The sequence below is a fragment of the Ciconia boyciana genome, chromosome 6 (genome assembly GCF_034638445.1).
Source record: "Ciconia boyciana chromosome 6, ASM3463844v1, whole genome shotgun sequence".
Classification (NCBI taxonomy): domain Eukaryota; kingdom Metazoa; phylum Chordata; class Aves; order Ciconiiformes; family Ciconiidae; genus Ciconia; species Ciconia boyciana.
In genome coordinates, this window is record NC_132939.1 from 2,902,539 (window position 1) to 2,925,320 (window position 22,782).

Below are 22,782 nucleotides of genomic sequence, written 5' to 3' on the forward strand. Positions count from 1 at the left end.
GGGTCAGGAGCCTGATCCAACCACACACAGAGTGACAGAGCTACAAGAATGGCTAGGAGTGGGACCCACTCCTTCACAAAGAAACGCAGAACTGATGGGTATGTGCAATCTTCGACATGTAAACTTTTTAAACTCAGATGAATTGACTACAGAGAAAAAAACTGCTTCTTCGGTAACGTGAACTAAGTTAAGCCCCTGATGAGTGAAACTCCTGAAAGTTTCGGTGGCTGCATATGTATCTTCTCTTTCCAAATCACCACACAGAATCTCCTATAGAAACGCTATGAAACCACAGGTAAGTTGACTATGCTGCAAGAGACCTAGATTTGTTCTACACATCATTTATGTTCAAAATGAGTTACTTTTACAACAGCAAGTGAATTCTAGAAGACAAATTGGGTTCTAGAACACAAACTGGTCTCTCCCAACACATTCTGTGTATCTTTTTCTTCCGAAAGAAAAGGAAAAGCATCAACAACACATCAAAGTAGCATCTGAAAAATTTAAGCAGAAGATCCTTCACATCTTGTAGGACTCATCATGCATCTAGTTAGCAGAACTTGCTATGAGAAATAATTCCTATGCTACATAAAACAGTTAAAAACAAAACAGAGCAAGCCGAAACCAGAAACTACCAAACACCAATAATTTCACAGATAAACCTGCTTGGTTTTTAAGAGATGAAGCTTAGTTATTCAAAACTTCTATCAAAAGAGGTTTCAAATAAAGATTTGGGCTTTCAATACACAGTTTCAAACGAATGTTACGACTTCTTGGTTTCAAAATCACATTTAATCTCCAAAAATAAATTTGAAACCATGCTTCACAAGAAGAGCTTCTGCAGAGACACTCACAAGTCTTGGATATCCAAGTGGCCCAAATAATGGTGCAAAAGCACTTCAGAGTACTGCTACTGATGAGCAACTTGAAGCGTGGCACTTCCCTGCTATCATTAGCTGCACCTACCAGAATAGAAAACTGATCTCAGCTTTTACCATCAGTTCATAATTGTTTCCTACGGGAAATCCAACATTTTATTCAACCAAGTCAGATTAACTTGAAATATCCATCTACTGTTCCAGTGAAAATTCTGGTGTAATAATGACAGAGGCACTTTTTAAGTATTCATTTTTCAACCCAATCAGAATTACACTTATTTGGAAACTCAGAGACAGGCTGATAAAGCAACAGCATCTTAAGTTACCAGCTACAGCCAAAATGTGCCATCTTTTTAACTGTATACATCAAGTTATGTCAAGTTGTTTAAGCCAACATGCTTACTTTATATTTACAGTTGTCCAAGAATAATCTTTGTGATCACCTGCCCATACCTTAAACCATGTGTTAGCACATGAGAGATTTTGTCCCTCTTTACAGAACATTTGGTTTTAAAAACTGTTTTTACATAGTTTATGCTATATTACACAAGTTGAAAGCAAAAATAACTTTTTCAGTCATCATAGTTTGATCTATGTTCAATTGGCTTAATTTGGAAAGGCTTTTCCCTCTAAAAGACTAAAGCAGAAGGGGCAGGTCTTAAGACCTTTTCTTTAAAAAGAAAATGCAGGTCTTATTGAAGTATATTCTCCTAGGAAACCTGGAGAGCTAGTAGGATTCTAACCTTAGACACCTAACAAGAACCTAGAGGAGTTCATGCAACTTTTAAATTAACTAAGCTTGTCAATGTATACTCAAGTTGCACGTCCTAAGGTCTTGTAGAGAAAATACCCCTTCAATTACCCCCTCCTATGCACACACAAATATCTTGTCATCTAAGAACAGAGGAAGAAAACAGGATGGCATTCCTATCATTTCCAAATATAGAGAGATGAAGAGAGAACAGACATTTTCAGGCCATGTTCTCACATACATTCATGAACAGCGGTTCAATTTATCCTAGTCTGTTTTAACACAAGCAATACCCATTCTTTCAAATAATGAGGTCACTTTTAGGAAAAGAAAAATGAAAGCATAACGAATAATCTAGTATTTCTAGTTTATACAGAAACAGTCAAAATAGTATAGAACTAAGTTAGAAAATAGTGTCATTTGAAATTGTGTACTGTATTTTGATGGTCATATCATTTTATCCTCAGAGTTTAGAAGGAAACACAACACTAACCAATTTACTTCAAAATTTCTAATTTCTTTATAAAGAGCTTTTCACTCCTCAATGAAAAGCTGCACATGCCATTTAAAACCTAAGATGGTACCTCTTACAGGGCAATTATTTTTCATCCTTCAAAAGCATGTGTCAAAGTCAAGTATATTTTTGTATTCGTTCTCAAATACAAAGCTCTCAATGATCTCTACTGGTCTTCGTTATCAGCTGCTGACAAAGAAAGGATTAAATGTTCAACTAAGCAGAAGTTTTCAGTGAGATTTACTGGATTTTTCACCCACTCCTGTCTCTGCAGTATCCAGTACAATTTTACTTTCTGGATGGTTAAAAAAAAAATTCTTGTCAAAAGATTCAAAATAAAGGAAAATCAACTAATTTGTGTACTTAAGTAAACTTATCAAGTAATAAAATAAAAATACCGATGCCCATGCGTACAACAAGCTTTTTCAGGACCCTAAGCACGCAATGTTATCTTTATTAAAGAATGTTGATTTACAAGAACTGTTGATTCCCCCACCAAGGGAGGGTCTCAAGCTTGCTAATTAGTAATTCTGCTTTAATACACCAAGAACAATTTATCTCATGACTTTTAGTGTTTACATGAGAGTCCTACTTCAGTACGTTTCAGAGCGTCTTCAGCCTGTTAAGACTTACAGAAATCTCTGAACTTTAATTCATCCATGTGAGAGCACACCTAGCTTTTCTTTTTCAAGCCCTAGCCTTTGCCTCTTCTTTTTCAAGCCCACACTGCCTAGCACCGAGTACCCCAAAAAGAGATGCTCTAAGTAATTTTAGTGGAAGACCTTTCAATAGAAGCCATTTCCAGAAAAAAGGCACTTTGTCCCCTGTATTCCCTGGCTATGACACCATAGTTACAAAAAGTTGCGACAGCAGCCGTAGATACACAAAAAAACCCCAAAGCCAAAACACTAGGGCCTTCATGAGACCAGCATCACCGATTTTCACTCTCTTCTACCAGAATAATAGCCTCCCACACATCCCTCTAACTTAAGATACTATGAAAGTTGACCAGAAGTCCATTCAAATAGAATGGAACGGCTAAGCCAAGTGTAAATTAGGTGTGAATTATTTATTTTAAAAGGTAAATAAAAATGCTACTAGAAAGGAAAGCTGACCCGCACACCAGTAAGAGTGTGCTTCTCCTCTTTATTACTTCAAAGTACAGAGCAGATCAGAAGAATGTTCCCCTGCTAACTTTAGTTTTTAAAATACACATTTTGATCATAGAAAAATATTTTTAGAGGATTTTGTGTATGTTAAACAACAATCATTTCACACCATTTTATTTTATTGAAACAACTAGAAACGTCCAGAAAGAGCTGCATTTTTCCTTGAGGGCCAGTGTTCCTGCATGCGTGCACATTCATATGTATTAATGACAAGTTTAACACAGACACCTTGTCCTACCTAGACACGACAGTATTAGACAAGGATCAAGGAAAGATCCTCCAATTCTAAAACTTATCTAAAAGCTCCTGGCTTGCTTTTTGTTGTTTTGTTTTTAAAAATCAGGAAAATCCAACACCCATTTTTAAGTGGGAAACTACACTTTGCACAAATTTACAAGTAAAGCACAGCTTGTTTCATTTGCAACTCACCTGTACAGACTAATTTACTGCTAATATTTCCACCTTCTGCAAATACAGAATACTAGACTACTACGATCTAAAGTGCTAGTTAAAAAAGAATTAATAGCAATTGGGCTTATTTACTTCTAAGAACAAAAACAGATTTAGACCTTCAACGCAGACATAAAATTATTTTTTACTATTCCCTAATTTTAGCTTAGTAATATAGTGTTTTGAAGCAAGTCTTTAGGCTACACGTACGTTAGTATTTTTCTGATGGACACCTCATGCTCTGTAGGTTAGAAAACCCTCTGAGGCTCATTTAATCTAGCAACACTGAGCACTGAGTGGGTGCCACATAAACTGTAAGTAACCACGACACGCTTTTTTCTCTTCTGTCACAACTCGAACCGTCCAAGGACCACGGATTTAGTAGCTGCTACTTCTAAAAATAACTCCTTAAAGGCCGCTTCCAGCTGACCTAAGACTTCCAAAGGGGTGAGCTTAAGGCGATGAAAAACGAGAGATGAAAAATCCCTGGGTGGGGTGGCCGGCGGCCCCCGGCTTTGTGCAGCCTGCTCGCACAATGCAGTTCCGTCGGAGAGGCTGAGGCTGCCTCCGCCGCCGCCATGTTAGCTCCCGCTTCCATGTGCACGGGCTCTGAAGGGAGCCCGGCGCGCCGCAGTCTCTCCCCGCAGCTCGCCTCTCCGGGGCGGGAAAGGGGAGCGCTCCCGCGACGGGAGCGGGGGAAAGAAGGGAGGGGGAAGCAGGAAAATCGGGGGCTGTTCCCAGCGGCAAGCCAAGAGTAGGGCTGGGCAAGGCCCCGCCGAAGGAAACAAAAGGCGGAAAGGAGGGGGAAGGGAGCCGCGCCGCCGAGGGGGTCTCGCCGGCAGCGAGGAGGGGGCCGCGGCCCGCGGGGCTGGAGGGGGGCAGCAGCCACGACCCCTCCCGGCCGCTGCCACACGGGGGTGGGGGGGACGCACCCGGCTGGCTCCTGGGGACGGTACAGGGCCGCGGGAGAGGGCGGCCGACAACAGGGGCCGGGGGACCCCCGAAAGGGAAAGGGGAAAGGCCGGCAGAGACGCGCTCGCCCTTCTGGAACCTTCCAGCGGGCGGCCCCTGGGGGCGACGCCGGGAACAACCCGCGCAGGCCGCAGGCTCCCTCGTCCCGGGACCAGGAGGGCACGGCTAAGGGGACCGGCCGCCGTCTCGCCGGCACAAGGAAGAGGAAGGAAAATAGGATGGGACGGCTCAACGTCCCTTCAGACGGCCCGACGCCGGGAGCAAGGCTCGCCGTAAAGCGGGGGCCTCCCGGGGTGAGGGGAGGGGGTGAGGAGGGTGGGCAACCGAGGGTCCCGGGGCCTACGCTCAGGGCGGGGGGGGGCGAGGAGGGGGGAGCGATCAGCCCGCGGCCGCCGTCCGAGGGGAACAGGAGAGCACCTTTTTCTTCTCCAGGTTGCGCAGCTTTTTGTCGATCACTCCCAGGATCTGCTTCATGGCCTCGGTTTGCACCGAGGTGATGCTGCCGCCCGATGCCTGCGGGGCGGCCGCCGCTGCCGGGGCAGCCTCACCGCCCGGGCCCGCCTTCCCGCTGCTGCTCGCCATAGTGCTGTTGGTAGCCGAGGGCATCTCTGTGAGAGAGAGAGGAGAGAGCGAGAGCGCGTTACGGGGGAACGGGCCGCCGGAGGGGACACGCGGGAGGGCGGGCGCGCACACGGCCGCTTCCCCACGCCCAGGGAGCGCGCGCGCGAGCCGCACCTGCCGGCGCGCGCGCGCGCCCACCCACCCTCCAGCGAACTGACGCGGGCGGGCGCGGGGCGGTCACGTGAGCGGGCAGCCTCGCGCCGCCAGCGGCGCTCACCGAGCCAACGGTCATTCCCCGAGCTCGACCCTGCCCGTCCGTCCCCCCGCCGCCCCGCCGGTGTCCGGAGGGCCTCGCCACCCTCCTCACCGTGTGCGTGAGTGGCCCGGGGGAGGGGGGGGAACTCAGTGCGCTGCGCTCTCGCTCTAGGAATGGCCGCCTCAGCCGACTCCGGCCCCGCCGCCCGCGCTGCTCCTGCTACCTCTGCACCGCGCTACTACGGGAGAGAGCGAGGGCGCGCACGCCAGCGCGTAAGGCAAGGCGGCCCGGGAGCGAGCGGCGCGGGGTCCTCGCCGCTCGCGGGTGTCCGCGGAGAACGCCTGAGCCCGCCCGCCAGCGCGCTGCGGCGCCGGCCCTGCCCAGGCGGAGGAGGCGCTTCCCAGCAGCGGCGCCGTCTTTCGGCTCGCCTCTGGCGGGTCTTTCAGGCGCGCGGCGGGCGCCTAAGCGGCAGACACAATAGGCAGGCGGGGCAGCCTGCCCCTGGCCCCCGCCCGCCGGCGGCCCGTCTGTCCCCGCCGGGTCCGCGGCTCTGCACGGAGCCGGGACCCACCGTGGAGAGGGTGGGGCCGGTCTTCCCCACCACCCCCGCGCGGCGCTGGGCTGTGCCGCCCGTGAAACAGCCGGCGGCGTTGGGCTGGTTGTGGCCGCCCCTGAGGAGCGGGGCGCTGCCGGGCCCTGGCTCGCTGAGGCGATGGGTCTGAGGTGGCGGGGGGGTCTCCCCTGAGTGGAGCCCGTCGTACCGCTCCCTCCCTTCCCGGGAGCGAGGCGGTTGTCGGCATAAGGGTGACTCCAAAACATGTTTTCCGCCTCTTCATGCCTTTAAGGCACGTCCCTGAAAGTGTGGGAGGGTTCGGGAGAGTGGCGTGCCACAGGTGTAATTGGGCCTTAACTGCATTTCAGGCACTGGAAACAAGTTGCCTGATTGGTCTTTCGTACTGGGATTTGCGTTAGAGGTACCCGCATCTCTTTCCAAATACGATCCGTGAATACAACGTAATATACTTGATTTTAGTTTTACACATTTCTGTGACCCAAAGCTGCACCATGTCTAGCTAGCACTTGCTGAACCTTTACTTCTATGCTGACAAGGAATAATTATTCGATATTAATTGAAAGACTTTGTACTGAAACAGCATCAGGTTTTCTGTGAAGTAAAGGAAATTTTTGAATGAATGCTATGCCTCCTTAGTGAGGTACAGCTTGAAAATGAAATGCCATTCCCTTCAGCGGGCTGGGGAGCTAAATAACATTGGAAAGGTTTTAGTATTTATTCAGTTGCCTTTCTGGAATTAATGGATGGAAGACTTTGGGAATATAAGGCCCTGAAAATTCATTTCCCAGTAATTGCAAATTTGAGATGGAATTTTTGGTTGTAATACCAGTTCAAGATTATATTTGTATCATTGTTTTTTAAAGCTGAATTTTTCTTTGATCTGTTTAGTTATGGATCCACACAATCAATTACATTGATACAAGAAAGAGCGCTGTTTCTTGAACTGGCCTAATGGTTCTTCCACCGCCAAAAGAGAGATGTCTCATTACCCTTCCTCACCAAATCCCTGCACACACTCACACAGTCCTTGCCCTTGTTTCCATTCTGATTCTTGCTTCTCCTGAGTTAATTCAAGCTGATCATCCAGCAAGAAACTGCTTTCTTTGACCTCATGCTGTAGCACTTAATTTTGAACAGTCAGACTTTTTTTCTTCATTCCGTCTGTAAATATTGCTTCTTATGCTTCTAATTCTCATGTATGCCTGCATTTTCTGTAGGAGCTCAGTGCTTTATCATTTTATATTAGATTACTTGCTTTCTAAATCACCTCTTTTTGTATAACAGGTTATAAGACAAATGTAATAAATCACCTGACCCAATTATTTCAGTGGAATAAATGAAGTATGAAAGAAATATTTTGGAAGTCTGTTTCTTTTCACTATTCACCAAGGAGATGTTGATACCATTCTATTTACAATATTTGATTTTTATGCATTTACTTCTCCAAGCCTCTTACACAGGGGTTGAAATCACCTTTTTCCCAAGTCAAATGCAGTTTCTTCATGAATATGTGAAGCACGTTGAGGCTTTTTGACCACAGAATAGAACACTTAAAAATGATATGGAATTGTTTGATCCATTCCTATTAATTTCTCCTTTTTCTTATGTTGCCATTGCCATTCTGCGTAAGCTCTGGGCACTCAACAGCTTAGGCAAGTTTTTCAGCCAAGTCATAGGATCCTAATGTAGTTTGTACTCAAAACCTGTGTTGCTGAAGAGCTAAAAAAAATTACAATAAAAGAAAAATCAGAGCTGATAGGAGAATTGGTGACAATAAATTAAGAATATGTGTTGGACCAGAATAAAGCCCTGATCTTGTCCACCAACATGAAATATTTATTCTTCATGGGAGAGCATAACACAAAATAGCAAATGTTTGTGGTCTCAAAAAAAAAAAAAAAAAAGTTAATACTGCTCCTGAGAGCAGTTATTACGTGAGATTACATGAGCAATAATTACATGACAATTACTGCATCAAAGCTCTTCATAATTACACTGCATGCCTTTTTGGTTAGCCAAAGATGGAATTGAGACTACTGCTAAGTTTACATGCTAAAGCATAAGTAACTATAAGCAAAGCATTAAGTACTTATCTTACACAGGGACTGCAAAAGGAGGACTTTTGTATTATACTTTAAAAAAAGAGACTTGTTAATTTAGCATGGGATAAGCTTTACCAATTTCATTTAACAGATTCTTACTATAACATGGCAACTTTGTACCAAAAATATCTGTCACTGTTGTGTTATAGCATAATTCACTGTCAGTACTACGCTGCCGTCGCTCTGCGTGGGCTCCATAGCAGATCTCCAGACCCTTCAGCAGTCTCTTGGAGCAGCCTGGCAACAGCTGAAGTACGCGTGGTTCCCTAGTCTGCGTCAACTTGAGAAGTAAAACTTCCGTACTTCCAGAACTCAGTTGAAAATAACTTTCACACAAACTGTACTGCATAGTCAATCTCAACTCTTAAAATATCTCTTAATACTTAACATGCTTATAATTTTAGGCAGGTCACGCTGTCATCTATTCATCTACCTCTTTCATACCAGTGACCGCAAATTCATCCTACTTCTGTGCCAACAATATTGATCATCAATCCCTTGACAGAGAAAACCCTACATAAGAATTCCCCACCATCGAAGAAGAGTTGAGACCTTATCCTCTTTACTTTAAGGAAGTGTTGAACCACTTCTGATATGTGAGTAAGCTTTATCCTGGCAAATTCTAGCATGATAAACTTGTAATTAGCATGTGGGTCTGAACTTTTACATTTCTTAGAGATCAGTACCCCCTTACCACGTGTGGTATGATCTCCCTGTAAATCTGTATTCGGGACTCCTCGCCTTTGACTTCTTTGATGTTAGCTAGCTGGTTGAAATCACACTTCAGCGTAACTAGGGTGCAGATCAAAGCTTTTTATTTGTAGGGAGCTGGCTTCATATTTCATGTTTCTGAGCTGTGTAAATGAAGGTCGGCTCTGGAGTTGCTGATTTTGGAGTCACATTTGTTTACTCACTATAGAAAGGCAAGAGATGAGAGAACGTCCTCCCAGCATATGTAGCACTTCAACAAATGTGAACCTTTAGACCACAAAATTGCTCAAGATGAGGGAGGCCTCCACCTCCCGACAGAGGGTGGGGATCCAGATTTAGGAGACACTTAGCTTTGCTCTTCATGTTCCAGGGAAACGGCTCCCATGCTAGATCTCTCTGGGTTTTCAATCATCATTATTTTACATCAGCTGTAATTGGAAAGTCTGAATACACCTTTTCTGTTTGTTTCTGTCTAAACCCACAGGCTGGCTAACTTTCATAATAAAATTAAACCCAGACAAAATAAACATCTCTTTGAATAAGGATTGAAAGTTCGGTATATGTTTTTGTCTGAGTAAAATTAAGTTACAAGTTTTGTATCACAAATGTTAAACATCGATGTGGTAGCAGCAAGATCAATTACAAATTCAAAAGATATTTGGGTTCAAAGGAGGTTAAATGATGTCTGATGGTATGTTTAGTCAAAACTAGCATAATTCCAATCCAATACAGCAAAAATTGATTAAATGCCACTAAATGATAGATTTCCCTACATAGCCATTGATGGGAAATCATTATAAAACGTGTTTCTGTTTCTACTGATGTCACACAGTTCTTTGGCCCTTTCATGAAGCAATTGTTTACAAAAGTCTTCAGCTTACAGAAGTAAATAAGCAGGCTGGGACAGTACTTTGCTACATAAACTATATGCAAAGTAGATCAAGCATTCATTTTAATGTACAAAGTCCTGACACAGGAAGGGAGTAGGTTGGTCATACATACCAACGAAGACGTCTCAACGCTGAAAAGCAGCTAAAAACCGCTTAGGGCTTTATATTTGCCTGAATTAGCTAATTTGAATGGGCCCAGCTTACCACGCTATTCAGACTGTTCTATGCCTGTCCTCCCTCTAACTTACTTTTTCAGTCATCTTTTTGTATTTGTAAATTATATCAAGTAATTCTGTATTTATTTCCTTACTGTTAAGGAAAATATTGGGTAGAGTTATGACAAATGCTGCAGCTCCAACGAAAACATCTTCCTAAACAGCAATTTTCTATTCAGTTTTGGGGGTTTTTTTTTGCACCTGTCAGCCACTTTACTGTATCACACCAGTTTAAATGAGAGTATCATGACGCTGTAAGTCAAACTTAAGCTTATCACAGTCTAAGTATCTTAGACCTCTACTTCTGGAGAACATCTAGAGTGGTTTTCATTCAAAACTTGTAATCACCTCAAAAAAAAAATTCTTTTTGTTTCAAAAGGCTAATCTCTATAACTGTGGAGATAAAATGGCGCTTACTGAAAGGATATTTAATCCGGTACTGAAAGCTATCATACAAATCAATAGTTGGAGGGCAGCGATACTGTCGGGGAGCAGCAAGGGCCAGCTGCTCCCTGAGGGAGGCCAAATTTTACTGTAGATGGAATGGGTAACGTGGGGCTTGTGATGTGTCTAATATCAACTTTTTCTCTTTCGTTCTCTGAATCTATGAATGGAGGAGTCCAAATAGTTCTTCACAGTCAAATGGCCAGATCCAGCTACTGCCTGCCCACTTAGCCCCCAGTAAATTTGTGCCTAAGCTCTTCATCTCTTCAGCTGATTTGGTCATGCATAGTCATTAGCAAAACAATGTTTTTTCTAACAATATTCATAATTTATTCACGGTCACGACACATAGTTTCCAAGCGAACCTGAAGATTGCTAATCAAACCTCATGCTCTCCAACTGGCACATCAAAATCTTCCTGCATATCACACACATAAGAAAGGTAAAGGAGGAGTAAATTTGAAAGTAACTTGAAGGTGAAGGATGACTGGTTATTTTAAGGAATCCATAATGCTGATATAGGACAGGCTGGACTCAGGATGCACTTTAGTTCCAGGATGGACTGCTAAAGTCAGCCTCCCAGGCACATTATTTTAATGCTTCATGGTTCTTATTGATAGAAAATTGTCTTTGCATGTAATCTGAATCTCTGTTACTCCAGTGTTGATGCTGCTACTTCTCATCCTAAATATCCTGGACACAAATACATTTTTTTCTTTCTTTTTGAAGCTGTCTTTCTAACACAATATGGTAACACAGTTGTATTTCTTCACCATGTTCTTTGCTAGGTCAAGCAACCCCAGTTCTTTCAGCCTTGCCATAGAGTTGAAGTTTATTAGACCTCTGACTATTCTTGATGTTTTCCTCAATGCTATCTCCAGTTGGTCTGTATGTACCTTCCAATGTAGTGCTTAAACCAGGATACATTACTTCAGCCAAGTTCTTATTAATGATGATATCATGATACAGTTACATGATGTGTCTCACAGGATACATGCACCTAGAGATGATGTTTGCTTTTTCTGCAACAAAGTCACACCGTACACTGAGGTTCAGCTTGTAATTCATTATCACCTCCAGATCTTTCCTCAGAAATACTGCCTAACACATTATCCCCCAGCATGAGTTTATGAAGCTTCTTATTGCTGCCTAAGTGGACTTGTCCACATTGAGTTTCATCGCTTTTTTTGACCATTTCACATTTTGTCTCCAAAATATTTGCCTTTTTTTTCTCACAGCTTTCATACCCTCTGTTCTACCATCTAGGTCATAATGAAATTATTAACTAGCATGAACACATGAACAAATTCCAGTGATACCTTGCTTCATACCTCCTTTCATTTTCACAGGGAATCGCTGGCAATTGTTCTTTAAGTAGACTAGCTTTGCACCCACTTTACAGGAGTTACATTTAGGTCATGTTTTCTTAGCTTGCTTATGAGTTGTGTGAGAAAGTATTAGAAGCCTTATTAAAGTCAGAATATGTCATCTGCTTCTCCTCTGTCCATGTGATATTCTTCGTGGAAAGAAATTAAATGGTTTGACACAGTTTGTTTTTCACAAATTTATGTTGGCTTACTCATCTCCTTTATTTCCCAATCACTTAGGATGTTTCATGGATAAAGGTAGAGCATCTCGTAACTTAATTTAGAAAGACCTAGTATACAGCTCAATTTTGCAGGTGGCCAGATCAACTTGTTGCGTTCATTTTGTTTCCCAGCTGAAAAACTCTTATTACGAGCTTTCAAATGGCAAAGTTTCTCCCAATGTGAAAACAGGAAATAGTGCTGATGTGTAAATCCCTGTGCCCTGAGATGAGAAGGTGCCTCTTTGCAGTCTGGCTCTTGTGTACTTGTTTATACTGACCTGCTTATCTCAGGCTTTATCATATCATTTACACTTTTTAACCTAATGTCTGTTTTCCAGTACGGCATAGTCAGAAAGGAACGGGAAATACTTCAAACCTCTTATACAAAATATTCTTATGTGGAAAATAAAAGTGTGCTTAGTAAGAATGACTAAAAGAACTGGAAGCTGCCGTAAACAACAATATTTGAAACGTCTGCACTTATCAAAGGACAGATACAGGTTGCACATTACAATTCCACTGTACAATCTTTAAATCCTATTAATGTAACCATGAAGGAAAAGAAAAGAAAATCACAGGATGTTTTATGATTCTTTTTATATCATATTTAAGCACAAATGTCCTATTTTTCAAAGATTCTGAGGAACTACAGTTCTCATGCAAGTTCAGGTATATTTTAAGGTTCACAATATATTGACCATATTATGTGTGGTCAATCTATGTCAATCTAGGTCTATCTATGTATCTATCTACTGTTGTAGTGTCTACCTATCTGTCTGTTTAGAAGATAAAGTAATAATATAGATGACATTCCTTCACAGTGAATAGAATTGCACCTCACAATGAACGCTTGCATGAAAAGAATGCGGAAAGCCTTTATCCCTGTAGGTATAAAATATCTCCAGTCCAGAAGAAAGCAAGGATGGGTTGATAATTCTCACACTACAGTCAGTATTTGAGGCTCAGCTGGGCTATTTTGAGGAAGACTAATCACAGACCTTATGCTAAAGCTCTATCTGAAGAAAAATTAATGATTGCATTAAACAAGTATTTCCAAATACGTTGGTGTTACAAGCCACCTTTCAAAGGCATGCTGTCTTTAGGAGTGCCCACTGGCACTGTAGCCCTTTTTCCTCCTGACTGCTCAGCGTTCTCGGAGGCATACATAAATATGTTCCTCAAGGCCACATACGTCCCAGGGAAGCTGAACAATTCTTCCACTAAAGAATTGCAAATGCTTCTGCTCAAAAAGGCCCCAAACAAACAAAAAACCCAAAACAAAACAAAAAACCTCCAAGCTATAAAAATCACATGAAAACAGGTAAAGAGATCACCCACATACGTTCAAATTTATTCCTAATTTTTGCCTGTGCTTCAATAGTTTTTTTTTTCAGACCACTGAGCCTCAACTATGTTGTAGAAGGCCCCTGCTCAGCCCTGTCCCCTGCTGATCATGGCTGGACCTCCTGGCCGGACCCTGACTTGTCCGCTCACCTTGTCTGATGGCCTCTCAGTGGAAGCCATTGCTGTCACCAACCCAGCCCCACGTGGGTACCTTGGGATTGCGCTCTGGTCAGTGGCGTCACTGCCCCCATTCTGTCCTTGCACTTGGCTCCTGGCTCTCCTTCCTTTGTGGAGCAGTCCCTGATAGCCTTTATGCGACTATAGCCAGTCACTTTTGGCATGATGTCTTTTGCAGTCATGAAATTAAGTTCAAGGACTCTTCAAGTCCAAACTCTTCAAGTCCACTGGGCAATTCTATTCCCCAGCACCCCAGTGATGAATAGGTTATAAATGTCTTTGAAGAGCAATAGAGCTATTCACCCGGCAGCTATCCAAGTCATAAACACACAGAGTAAGACCCTACTGCAGCTGAGGAAATAAGAAATTTGGGAACAGCTATCCCTAAGGAGGCTGTGGCACACCTAGTTTATCTGAGGACCAACACAAGATTTAAGGTTTGAAAAAAAAAAACTTTTGATTCGCTGACATTAGTAACTAACCTATTGCAATAATAACATGTTACACTCTGATAATTGCAATGACAGAACAATTATCTAATTAGAAAGTAAAATTAATTACATCATGTTTTAATTACTTAATAACCGAGAAATTGTCATCAGGATGAAGGCTGGGAAATGTCATGAAAAATTATCAGGGAGTGCAATTTGCTGGTTAACAGAAAGTTTTCCTTGCAAACATGAAGTTTGGAAGCAGGTTGACATGACCTTCTCACAGGCCCACCACCGACTTTCATTTTGCATCACCACCTCCGTAACAGACTCCATTTGGGGACAGGAGGCCTTGTTGGACCTGAGGAGCTGAAGGCAGGAGCTGAGACCTGCGGTTGGCAGCAGTAAGTAGGATGGGTGCTAGAGAGGGAGAAAGCCCAGGTCCAACAGCGAGCTGGAGGAAGCTGGAAGATGAGATTGGAGAAAGAGGAGCACTGAATTCCAGTTATTTGGGGACTACAAATTGCTGCCAGGAAGTCAGCAAAGGCTGATGTAATTTCGAGCAATGCCGGGTGTGCTTGGTGCTGTGGCAGGCGCTAGTCTGGTCCAGAACTCAAGAGCTGGCGAAAATGCCATTATTTGGCAGATTATGGCTCACGCCATAAGAGATGTGTAGCATTGGTCGCAATGAAGGAATACCGCATCAAAATCTAAATCTGCCAAATGTGCGATTTGGAATAAGTATTGGGGATACGATACTTACCGAGGACCTTATATGACCCAGGATTTTCGTGTAGGATTGTTACTGGAGCAACTTTCCGAGTTGCTTCAGACTACTTGAAAAGCAGTCTGATGTCTAAACTGATGATGATGATGATTAAGGTAGTAACTGTGATGAGAAAGACAGACAAAAAAGAAGACACAGTCTTTAAATAAACAGAGAGTAGACAAAAAAATGAAAACATTCAAATAACGTGTGTCTGTGAACCAGTGTGTTTGTTTTTTGCGAGACAGGTTGCAATTAACATTTGAAAAAGTATGTAAATAATGTTTCATGCAAATATTCCCTTGGACACAGGCTTGTGATCTATTAATTATTCAAAAACAACGCAAGCATTTTCTCATTACTGTCTGTGGCATGTTCTTTGCTTTAATCTGTCCTTTGGTCTTGGAGCTGCCAGATTTCCATAACTGGGTCACCTAGTTCTTTCTCAACTTTGCTTTCTGCTGTGAAATGAAAAATTAGCATTTTCTGTGACATACATTCAGGGCTTCTACGAGGAGCTTGACTGGCTACTCTAGAAAGTAAGGAATCTTGAAATATGTGGGAAAATATGCAGGAAGGAATGAATTCATATTTGTGGATAACATGAATTTGCAGTGACTGCTGACCTTTGCAAACACAGTCTAGGGTGAAAATTGTTAGTTGGCTGAAGAAAAAGAGAAATGTTACTTGATGCCCAGGAATGATATTAGACTCCCTCTTTGTACTTTGTGTAGTGAAAAACACTACTCTAGTGCCTAATAATAAATTATAACAAAATATTATAAGAATTCTAACAATAATTATAACCATAATTTATAAATCTTTCAAACTCGGAGATACATGAGTCATTGTGATTTATTAATTAAAATTGGGTTGGAAAGGGGATAGGTGACATTAAAAGTATTTGCTATTTTAACCACTAGAGAGCGTTCAAGAGCTGCTTTAAAAATCCATTTTTAACTCTTCCCTTGAACTCCAAAGCAGGGATGCTCTGAGGTGCATGGGATGGTCACTGGGGTTTGAAGGAGAAATAGGGAGACATCTCAGAGAGAGACTCAGCTCTGAATTCTGCTGGCCTACACATGCCAGTGAAGAAGAGTGTGATGAAGGAATGGAAGCAATCCTCGACTTTCTGACGTACTGTCACAATTATCCTCAGCAGGTGACGTGCCATGGGACATACACATCCCTACTGGCAAACAGCACATCAGAGACGATCGTTAGGAAAAAATACTCTTGGAAGTCTTTCTCCTGAAAGGTGTATTTTCTGTTTTAGTTTTATTAAGAAAAGATATGGATTGCATATTCTGAGGATGAGTAAGCAATGTCATTTTATTAACGCAGTACTGATAACTTAAAACTTTTTCATTGTTTGTAAAATTTGTCATCATGTTAGAGTTTTGGCTGAAAGTGGCTGAAGATTACTACTGGGACCTCTACAAAGAATAAAAAAAACAATGAAGCCCTTCAGTGGCATGACTGCTACCAGGTGCTGCACGTTGTCCTTCCTCTTTAAAGTGCAGTTTCCAAAGCTAATTTTATTAAAGAAGCCAAATATGTATCATTAGCAAAGGTAGTAAAGAACTCTGAACCACTACCTGCACCTTCACTAGGGATCTCTTCCTCCCTTGTATGAACGTATTGAGTGGCCTCCAGGTGGTTTATGCTCTCTGTTAGAAAAACACCCTTCTTCCCCTCACCTTTCCTGGCCCCAAACATCAGTTTCCAAATTTTTCCAGTTCTCACTGCCCACTCAGACCAGCAACTTTACAGGAACACAAATACATGTCAGCATTTGGCATCCCATGCCAATATTTAATCCTAACCAGTGACAAATAATCTGAACTGGTAATGTAAGCATTAGATGAAAATAATTTTCTGCGAGGTTCACAACCCTACTCATAACACTTGAACCTCCAGATTTAACCAGAGAAGAGAGAGTTTCCAAGTCACGACAGAAGAGAGAGCTTCACCTCACCTGATATAATGGGAAGCTGTGGAAAGAATAAGCTTTAATAATGAGTGTCAGATGGTAAAAGTGGAGTTCGTCATAGGGACTGGTCTTACTTTTTCTTCTTTGTAAGTGGGAGTGGGTGGAGGAGGCCTTGGTGATGCTCACTTGAAATTTGACTCAAGCACTTGACACCTTGCTCTGCAAGCAATGGTGCACCGGGGCTGAAGACCAGTATCCTGGCATTCCTCATTGCACCGGCTGGATGTAGGACTCATGGGAAGCCTTAAGGATCTCCTGAACGTCCTTTCTTCATCTGAAAGTCAGTGTCAGAAGCCAAATTTCTGTAAGAAAACTCCATGAAACTCCACTTACCTCATCTTTGCAATGACCGACGTTCCCCACTTCACTTCTAGGTAATCACCGGAGTTCAGCAGAAGTTTTTCAGCCCACCCTTTCTCTTTGTGTGTGTGGGGAACAAATTGGGATGTGGCAGAAGCCAATTCTGGAGCAAGTGGTCTCCTTTTGGAAAAGGGGAAAGCTATGAGAGGAGAGAGGGAAGGGGGTGGGACAAGCAGACTGCCTTGGAAAACAGCTCTGCTGCCCCATTTCTTACTGCCCCCAGAGATTTCACAATGTCACACCAAATCTATGCTCCATAATCATTGCTGCAGACTCTCTTTTTAAGGCCCTGCCCTTTTCAAATGCTTGTTATGTACTTGACCTCTTTCAGTTTTTACAGTCCACTAGAAAGATTTGTAAGTGATTTACCGCAGAAGGGAAGAAGGCAGGAGATTGTTAACCTTCGCCTGGCACTGCAGTTTTAATGGACTTAAGATGTGATGAGAGGTGAGGCTTGGACACAGACCTGCAATGCCTGACCCCAAGCCAAGGCTGGGTTCCACCACAGCCTGCAAAAGACAAGCCAAAGTGGCAGAGTGAGGATTTGAGCCGAAGGGCAAAACTTTGGCACCATTTAAAGTAATGTCAAAACTTCCACTGACTGCAAAAAGGAGATGTTTCCTCCTGAGGCCTTTACAGTTGATAGGTAAGGATCAGAAATCTCTTTGTTCTAACAGGACATCTCAAAACCTTGTGACTACGGACAGTTTTTATGCTCAGGGAAACCTGAAATCAGAGAATCACAGAATAGTTCAGGTTGGAAGGGACCTCAGGAGGTCTCTAGTCCTGTATGCCAAACCTCCAAAGTTGGACACTGCACAACCTCTTGGGCAACCTGCACTCATATTCATAGACCCCAAGATGCTGTTGGTCTTCTTTGGTGCTAGGGACACTGTAAGCCCATGTTCAGCTCGCTCTCCGCCAAGTGACTCAGGTCCTTTTCAGCAGAGTGGCTCCCCAGCCAGTTGGTCCCAGCCTGTGTGGTTGCCAGGGGCTCTTCCTTCCCAGAAACAGAAGAAACATCTAATTGGACAAGTGGTTCCATTGATTTTTTTATTCTCCTACATCAAAAAATGTGTATGGGTATCAGAAAAAAATAATGAAAGCCTTCTGTTTGAAAAGAATTCCAGCAAGTCTTAACTAGCTTTCCCCTTGCGCCGCTCATACAGAAACCATTGGGTGCGTTTGAAATTTCTAGTGTACAGAAATGTATAGATTTGGGGACCTGTTCATCAAACTTACATCAAGTCTTTACATTTGCCTTCATCGATTTTGAGGCTAATATATCATTAGCCTAATTTTCAGATTTCTAGAACATCGGTGTTAGTTGTATATTAGTTGGAAACCAAACTGAGCAACGATTGCTTATATAAAGAAAAATTGTGTGGCAATCTGCATTTCCTATGTGCTGCTGCTTCTGCTACTCTGAAAACCACCTTCTTACAAGGTCTTCTGGCAGGAAAGGAAGGGGTTTTTTTTTCTGTCCTCCGTATATTGCAGTATAACCAGAAGTGGATGCAGCAGGACCTATTGAATCAAAATCAGCCCAGGCATCCTTGGCCTTCCACGTAGGGTTGAGTTCACACTAAAAGGGAGGAGTTGGGCTTTGTACAATTACAATCAATGGAAGTCAGGGTGAGAAGTGAATGCAACAGCCATTGTTAGGAGTAAAAATGACAAGATTTTTGCTTGATCCTGATCTTCAGAGCTTGCTAATAATGATGTTGAGGAATCCAAAGTTAATTTTCCTTTCAGTAGTTCTCTCTTCTTTTTCTGCTGCAGTGCTCTCCTAGCTTTTATCCACTAGAAGGCAGACGTGAGGTTTTATGAGCACATTTACCAAAAAAATTGCACATCAGGAAGATTTATAGCAAAGTGACTGCCGCTGTTTTTCTGTGGTTTCATCATCTTCATTCTCCCAAGCACTTCTCATTTTCAAGGGTCCCAAGGCCTTCACAAACTTGACCTAACATAAGCATTGCATGCAGAAAGCATGCTATCTGCAAACGGTAGCTCAGCGGTGGGCTGCAACACTTCTCAGCCTCACAGGACATGCATGGAAGAATATATTATCTAGCTGAAACTTCAGGCGGAATTTTAAAAGGCAGATTGTAATTAATTGAGTTGGAATTTGGCCAAGGCAGAGACTTTAATATGTCTTCTTTCCTGCCTCATTTTTTTTGCAGACTCAGGAGTCATATAACACCCTTGTCTGGAGCTTATGCCTTTGTCAAATCCATTTCAGTCCCATTCCCATCAGAAAGGTCCAGCCATGGGGCTGGGGATCAGTTTAGCCCTTAGCCGTGCGCATGCGTGAATGTCTTTGGGGTTCTCTCATCCGAGTCCCTTCTTCAGGATCCCTCCTCATCATCACGTTTTTCCACCGTAGCCGGTCCCAAACTTTGATTTGGCATCCTTGCCTGCTCCTAATTTCTCTGTCATTCTTACGCTGTGTAATGCCTGCTGTCTTTGGAGGAACTCCTGCATCAGCAGCGATCAGATCTCTCATTTAATGCAGCCACTTCTGGCCTATACATTGTCAGTGCTCTCTTTCAGTACGTACACGCTTTCATGTTTTAAGCTCTTGGCTAAGCACAGCTTTTTGCTTTTTCCTCCTTTTCCTTAGCACCAATTAAACTCCCTAGGCATATATAAAAAATGCCTACTCTTTCCAAGACAGAAACACTTTCTCTTATCGATAGATTTTAAAACCCAAGATGACTGCAGCAATTTTGTCAATTAGCAAAGAGAATCAACTTTACCTCATTTATCTGACAATTATGCAATGTCATTTGCATAATGTGAAATTTAGATCTTCCATTGTCACATGCTTCAACTCATTTACTATCCTAATGTCCATTTGAAGTACATGATGAAAGCGCTGGCAAATTCATAGTCCTTTGTTTCATACCAGACTTGGTTTGAACCAGTTGCTTAATTTTCTGCCAATTCCGATAGCACTGCAGGAGTTCCCAGCATTTGTACTACCAATGTGCTTATCTGAATGTTGTATCGTTTTTGCTGCATTCTGTAATGGCTCCTTCCAAATAAAATGCCTTCATAGCATCAAGGAAAATAACAAGCACTTTTAAACCCCATTCTTCCTTTTTTTCTGTCAACTGTAAAAATCTGCATATCTGATTAACTTCATCCTGATCTGAAGCCACATTGTTTTTCTCTCACTACTCCCTCTAAAACTGGCTTTGATCTGTTGACTATTACTTTCATCAGAATTTTTCTCAGCACTGGCAATAAGCTTTCGCCTCCATAATTATTTTGATCAGCAGGATCTCCTTTTCCCAGGATTGGGACAACTATTGCCTTCAGCTAGTCACCTGGTAGTCTCCCTCACTCCCACAACTGTTTGTATTTTTGTACATTCTCCACAACCTTTCTCATTTTTAATTGATTCACTGCTCTGGTTGTTCTTATGATCCTGGCTAAATACTGATTCAGCACTGCCTTACAAGTCTGTTCTTGCAAAGTGTCATTAAACCATTCATATACGAAGATGTTCACCATGCCAATGCTGGGTTTGATCCTTCATGCTTAATATACAACCAATTTCTACCAACTCACAGCGACCAAGTCATTGCCATTAACAAGTGTCTCTTGGGGGTCTTCAGCAAGTACTGATCTTCTTTTACACGTGACATATAACGAGATCACCGTACAAGAAAGTATGGCTTCATTCTTGAAGTGGGGTCTATTACAGTCACTTTTTTTAAAATGCAAGGCTCATACTATGCCAGCCTTTCAGATTCCATCCCCATGGCCCCATTCCCTGAAGTCCATGAATAATGACAGTTTGGGTGGAAAGAGTACTTAATTTTAGGGGCAGCTATGGAATGAAAAAACCCACCACCAAGACACTTTCCCTTCAGTGTCTGTCTGTTAGTCATCAGTTAAAAAAATAGGACTTTTTTTTGCCTGGTGTGTATGGGAATGCATTCATTATTTGTACAAGTATTGTCAGATCCAGTCTGAAATCTTTGTATACACCAGGTTTTAAACATCATGGCAACAAGTTACATAGGTTAACTGTTCATTGGGTAAAAAATAAAATCTTTGGCCATTAAAAAAATGTATTTTCTTTCAATGTCATGAAATGTCTCCTTACTTTTGTACTATGGAGAGGGCAGACTGGACCGTGACTTTGACTTTACTGTGACTTCTGTTGTTCATTATTATTCACATCTCTGTTACTGGCAAAAAAATTAGCAGTAAGTATTTACGATTTGAGTTTTAAAGTCCTTCTGTGTATTGTTCCTATAAATACGGTTGATTATGAAAACAGATGCACTCAATTACTTCTGTGACTGTAAACCACGTGGTTTCTTTTCATTGTATTCCAGCTACATTTTTGACCTTAATCATATATAGCATCTCATTCCTTAACTTTTCTCTCTATTCTCTCTACTAGCTCCCTTCACCTCCTTTCATTTTTATTTTCCCTTCCTCTCTCTCCCTCTCTTCCCCTGCCCATAATATTTTCACTTTCAGAGCTCCAAGAACCCCTTCCCCCCTGTGAACTCCTAATTTATTATATCCGTGTGTGCCTTCAGCGAAGCTGCTGAGCCCCTGCAGCTCCCACTGCAACAGAGGTGAAGGTGGTCAGCAACTTGCAGAGCAAGTATTTGGGTTTCTCAGAGCTTAGTACATTTTGTACACTTCCCTTTCTCACTGTCAGCGTGAAATATATATGTGACGCATGCTGTGACATTTGACGGAAGGGTGTACAGGGGTGTCCTTTCACGAAAATAAGAGAAAGAGACCCTCCGAGGTGACTTGCTTAACGTGGATGTTTCATTATGCAGAGCCATGGGCTGCTGATTCTGCCTTCAGGATGGATTTAGAGGAAAAAAAGAGAGCAGGGAAAAAAAAACCACCACCCAAGTTTTTGTTTTTAATTCTTTTTACAGGCCATTTCTCGGTTGGTTCCGTTGCTATCGCTTTGAAGACTATTTTACACGCCCTTGTGAAAAGAGTGTTTGTGTCTCTGTGGAGGCCGATAAGGATGCATGAGAGGTGGTGGTCTCACCCCGCCCGCTGACCACACAGCCTTTCCCTTTCCTCCTTCTTCGCTCGCTCTTTTTGAGATGCCAGGACATATGGGAGGAGGGATAGCTGTCTCCTCATTATCATTACGCTGCAGAGAAAGCACTCAGCAACATCTGCCTGAGCTTCACTAGCTGTGTTTATACCTTGTGTTTCCAGCTCTGTTGTTGTAACTTTATCAGCTCCTTCAGCTGCTGTGGCACACACAGGGTGTCCGCCCAGGGGACAATTTTGCAGCGTATTCGGGAAGCTCAGACCTACAGCCCTATGCATGCAGAATTTTGGGAAAGGATGGCCTCAGGTGGGCATAGTAGGTTTGGGCCAGCGGTACTGCATATTTCTAGTGATTGCTCTCTCTACATTTTCAGGACACCAGGTTGCCTTCTAGCAGTTTCCTTCATCAGTCAGGGATGTGCCAGAAATATCTTTTAATCCTCCCACCATCCCTCTTCAAAAGCTTTTACCCTCCAAGGAAGGACCTCAAGGGAATACCATACGTTCGGCTGATTTCTTCTCAGCTTCCCACAGCTAGGATCTGGTGGGAACAACAACCCACGGTCTTCTGGGAGCTCACACCC

General features: G+C 42.8%; 1 protein-coding gene across 3 annotated transcripts in view; it reads right to left on the reverse strand.

The window, feature by feature from the left end:
• The window catches only part of CAPRIN1 (cell cycle associated protein 1), a 36,242-nt gene extending 30,430 nt beyond the window's left edge, over positions 1-5,812 (reverse strand). For 2 of the 3 annotated variants that reach the window (XM_072866039.1, XM_072866037.1), the window contains exons 1-2: positions 5,663-5,811; positions 5,152-5,342 (exon numbers count right to left, since the gene is read on the reverse strand). In XM_072866039.1, coding sequence (XP_072722140.1) covers positions 5,152-5,340 — 189 coding nt within the window. In that variant the 5' untranslated portion in view covers positions 5,341-5,342; positions 5,663-5,811. Of the gene's footprint in view, positions 1-5,151; positions 5,343-5,662 lie in introns of all 3 variants that reach the window. The other variant, XM_072866038.1, reaches the window with a different exon arrangement.
• Positions 5,813-22,782: the final 16,970 nt, after the last annotated feature.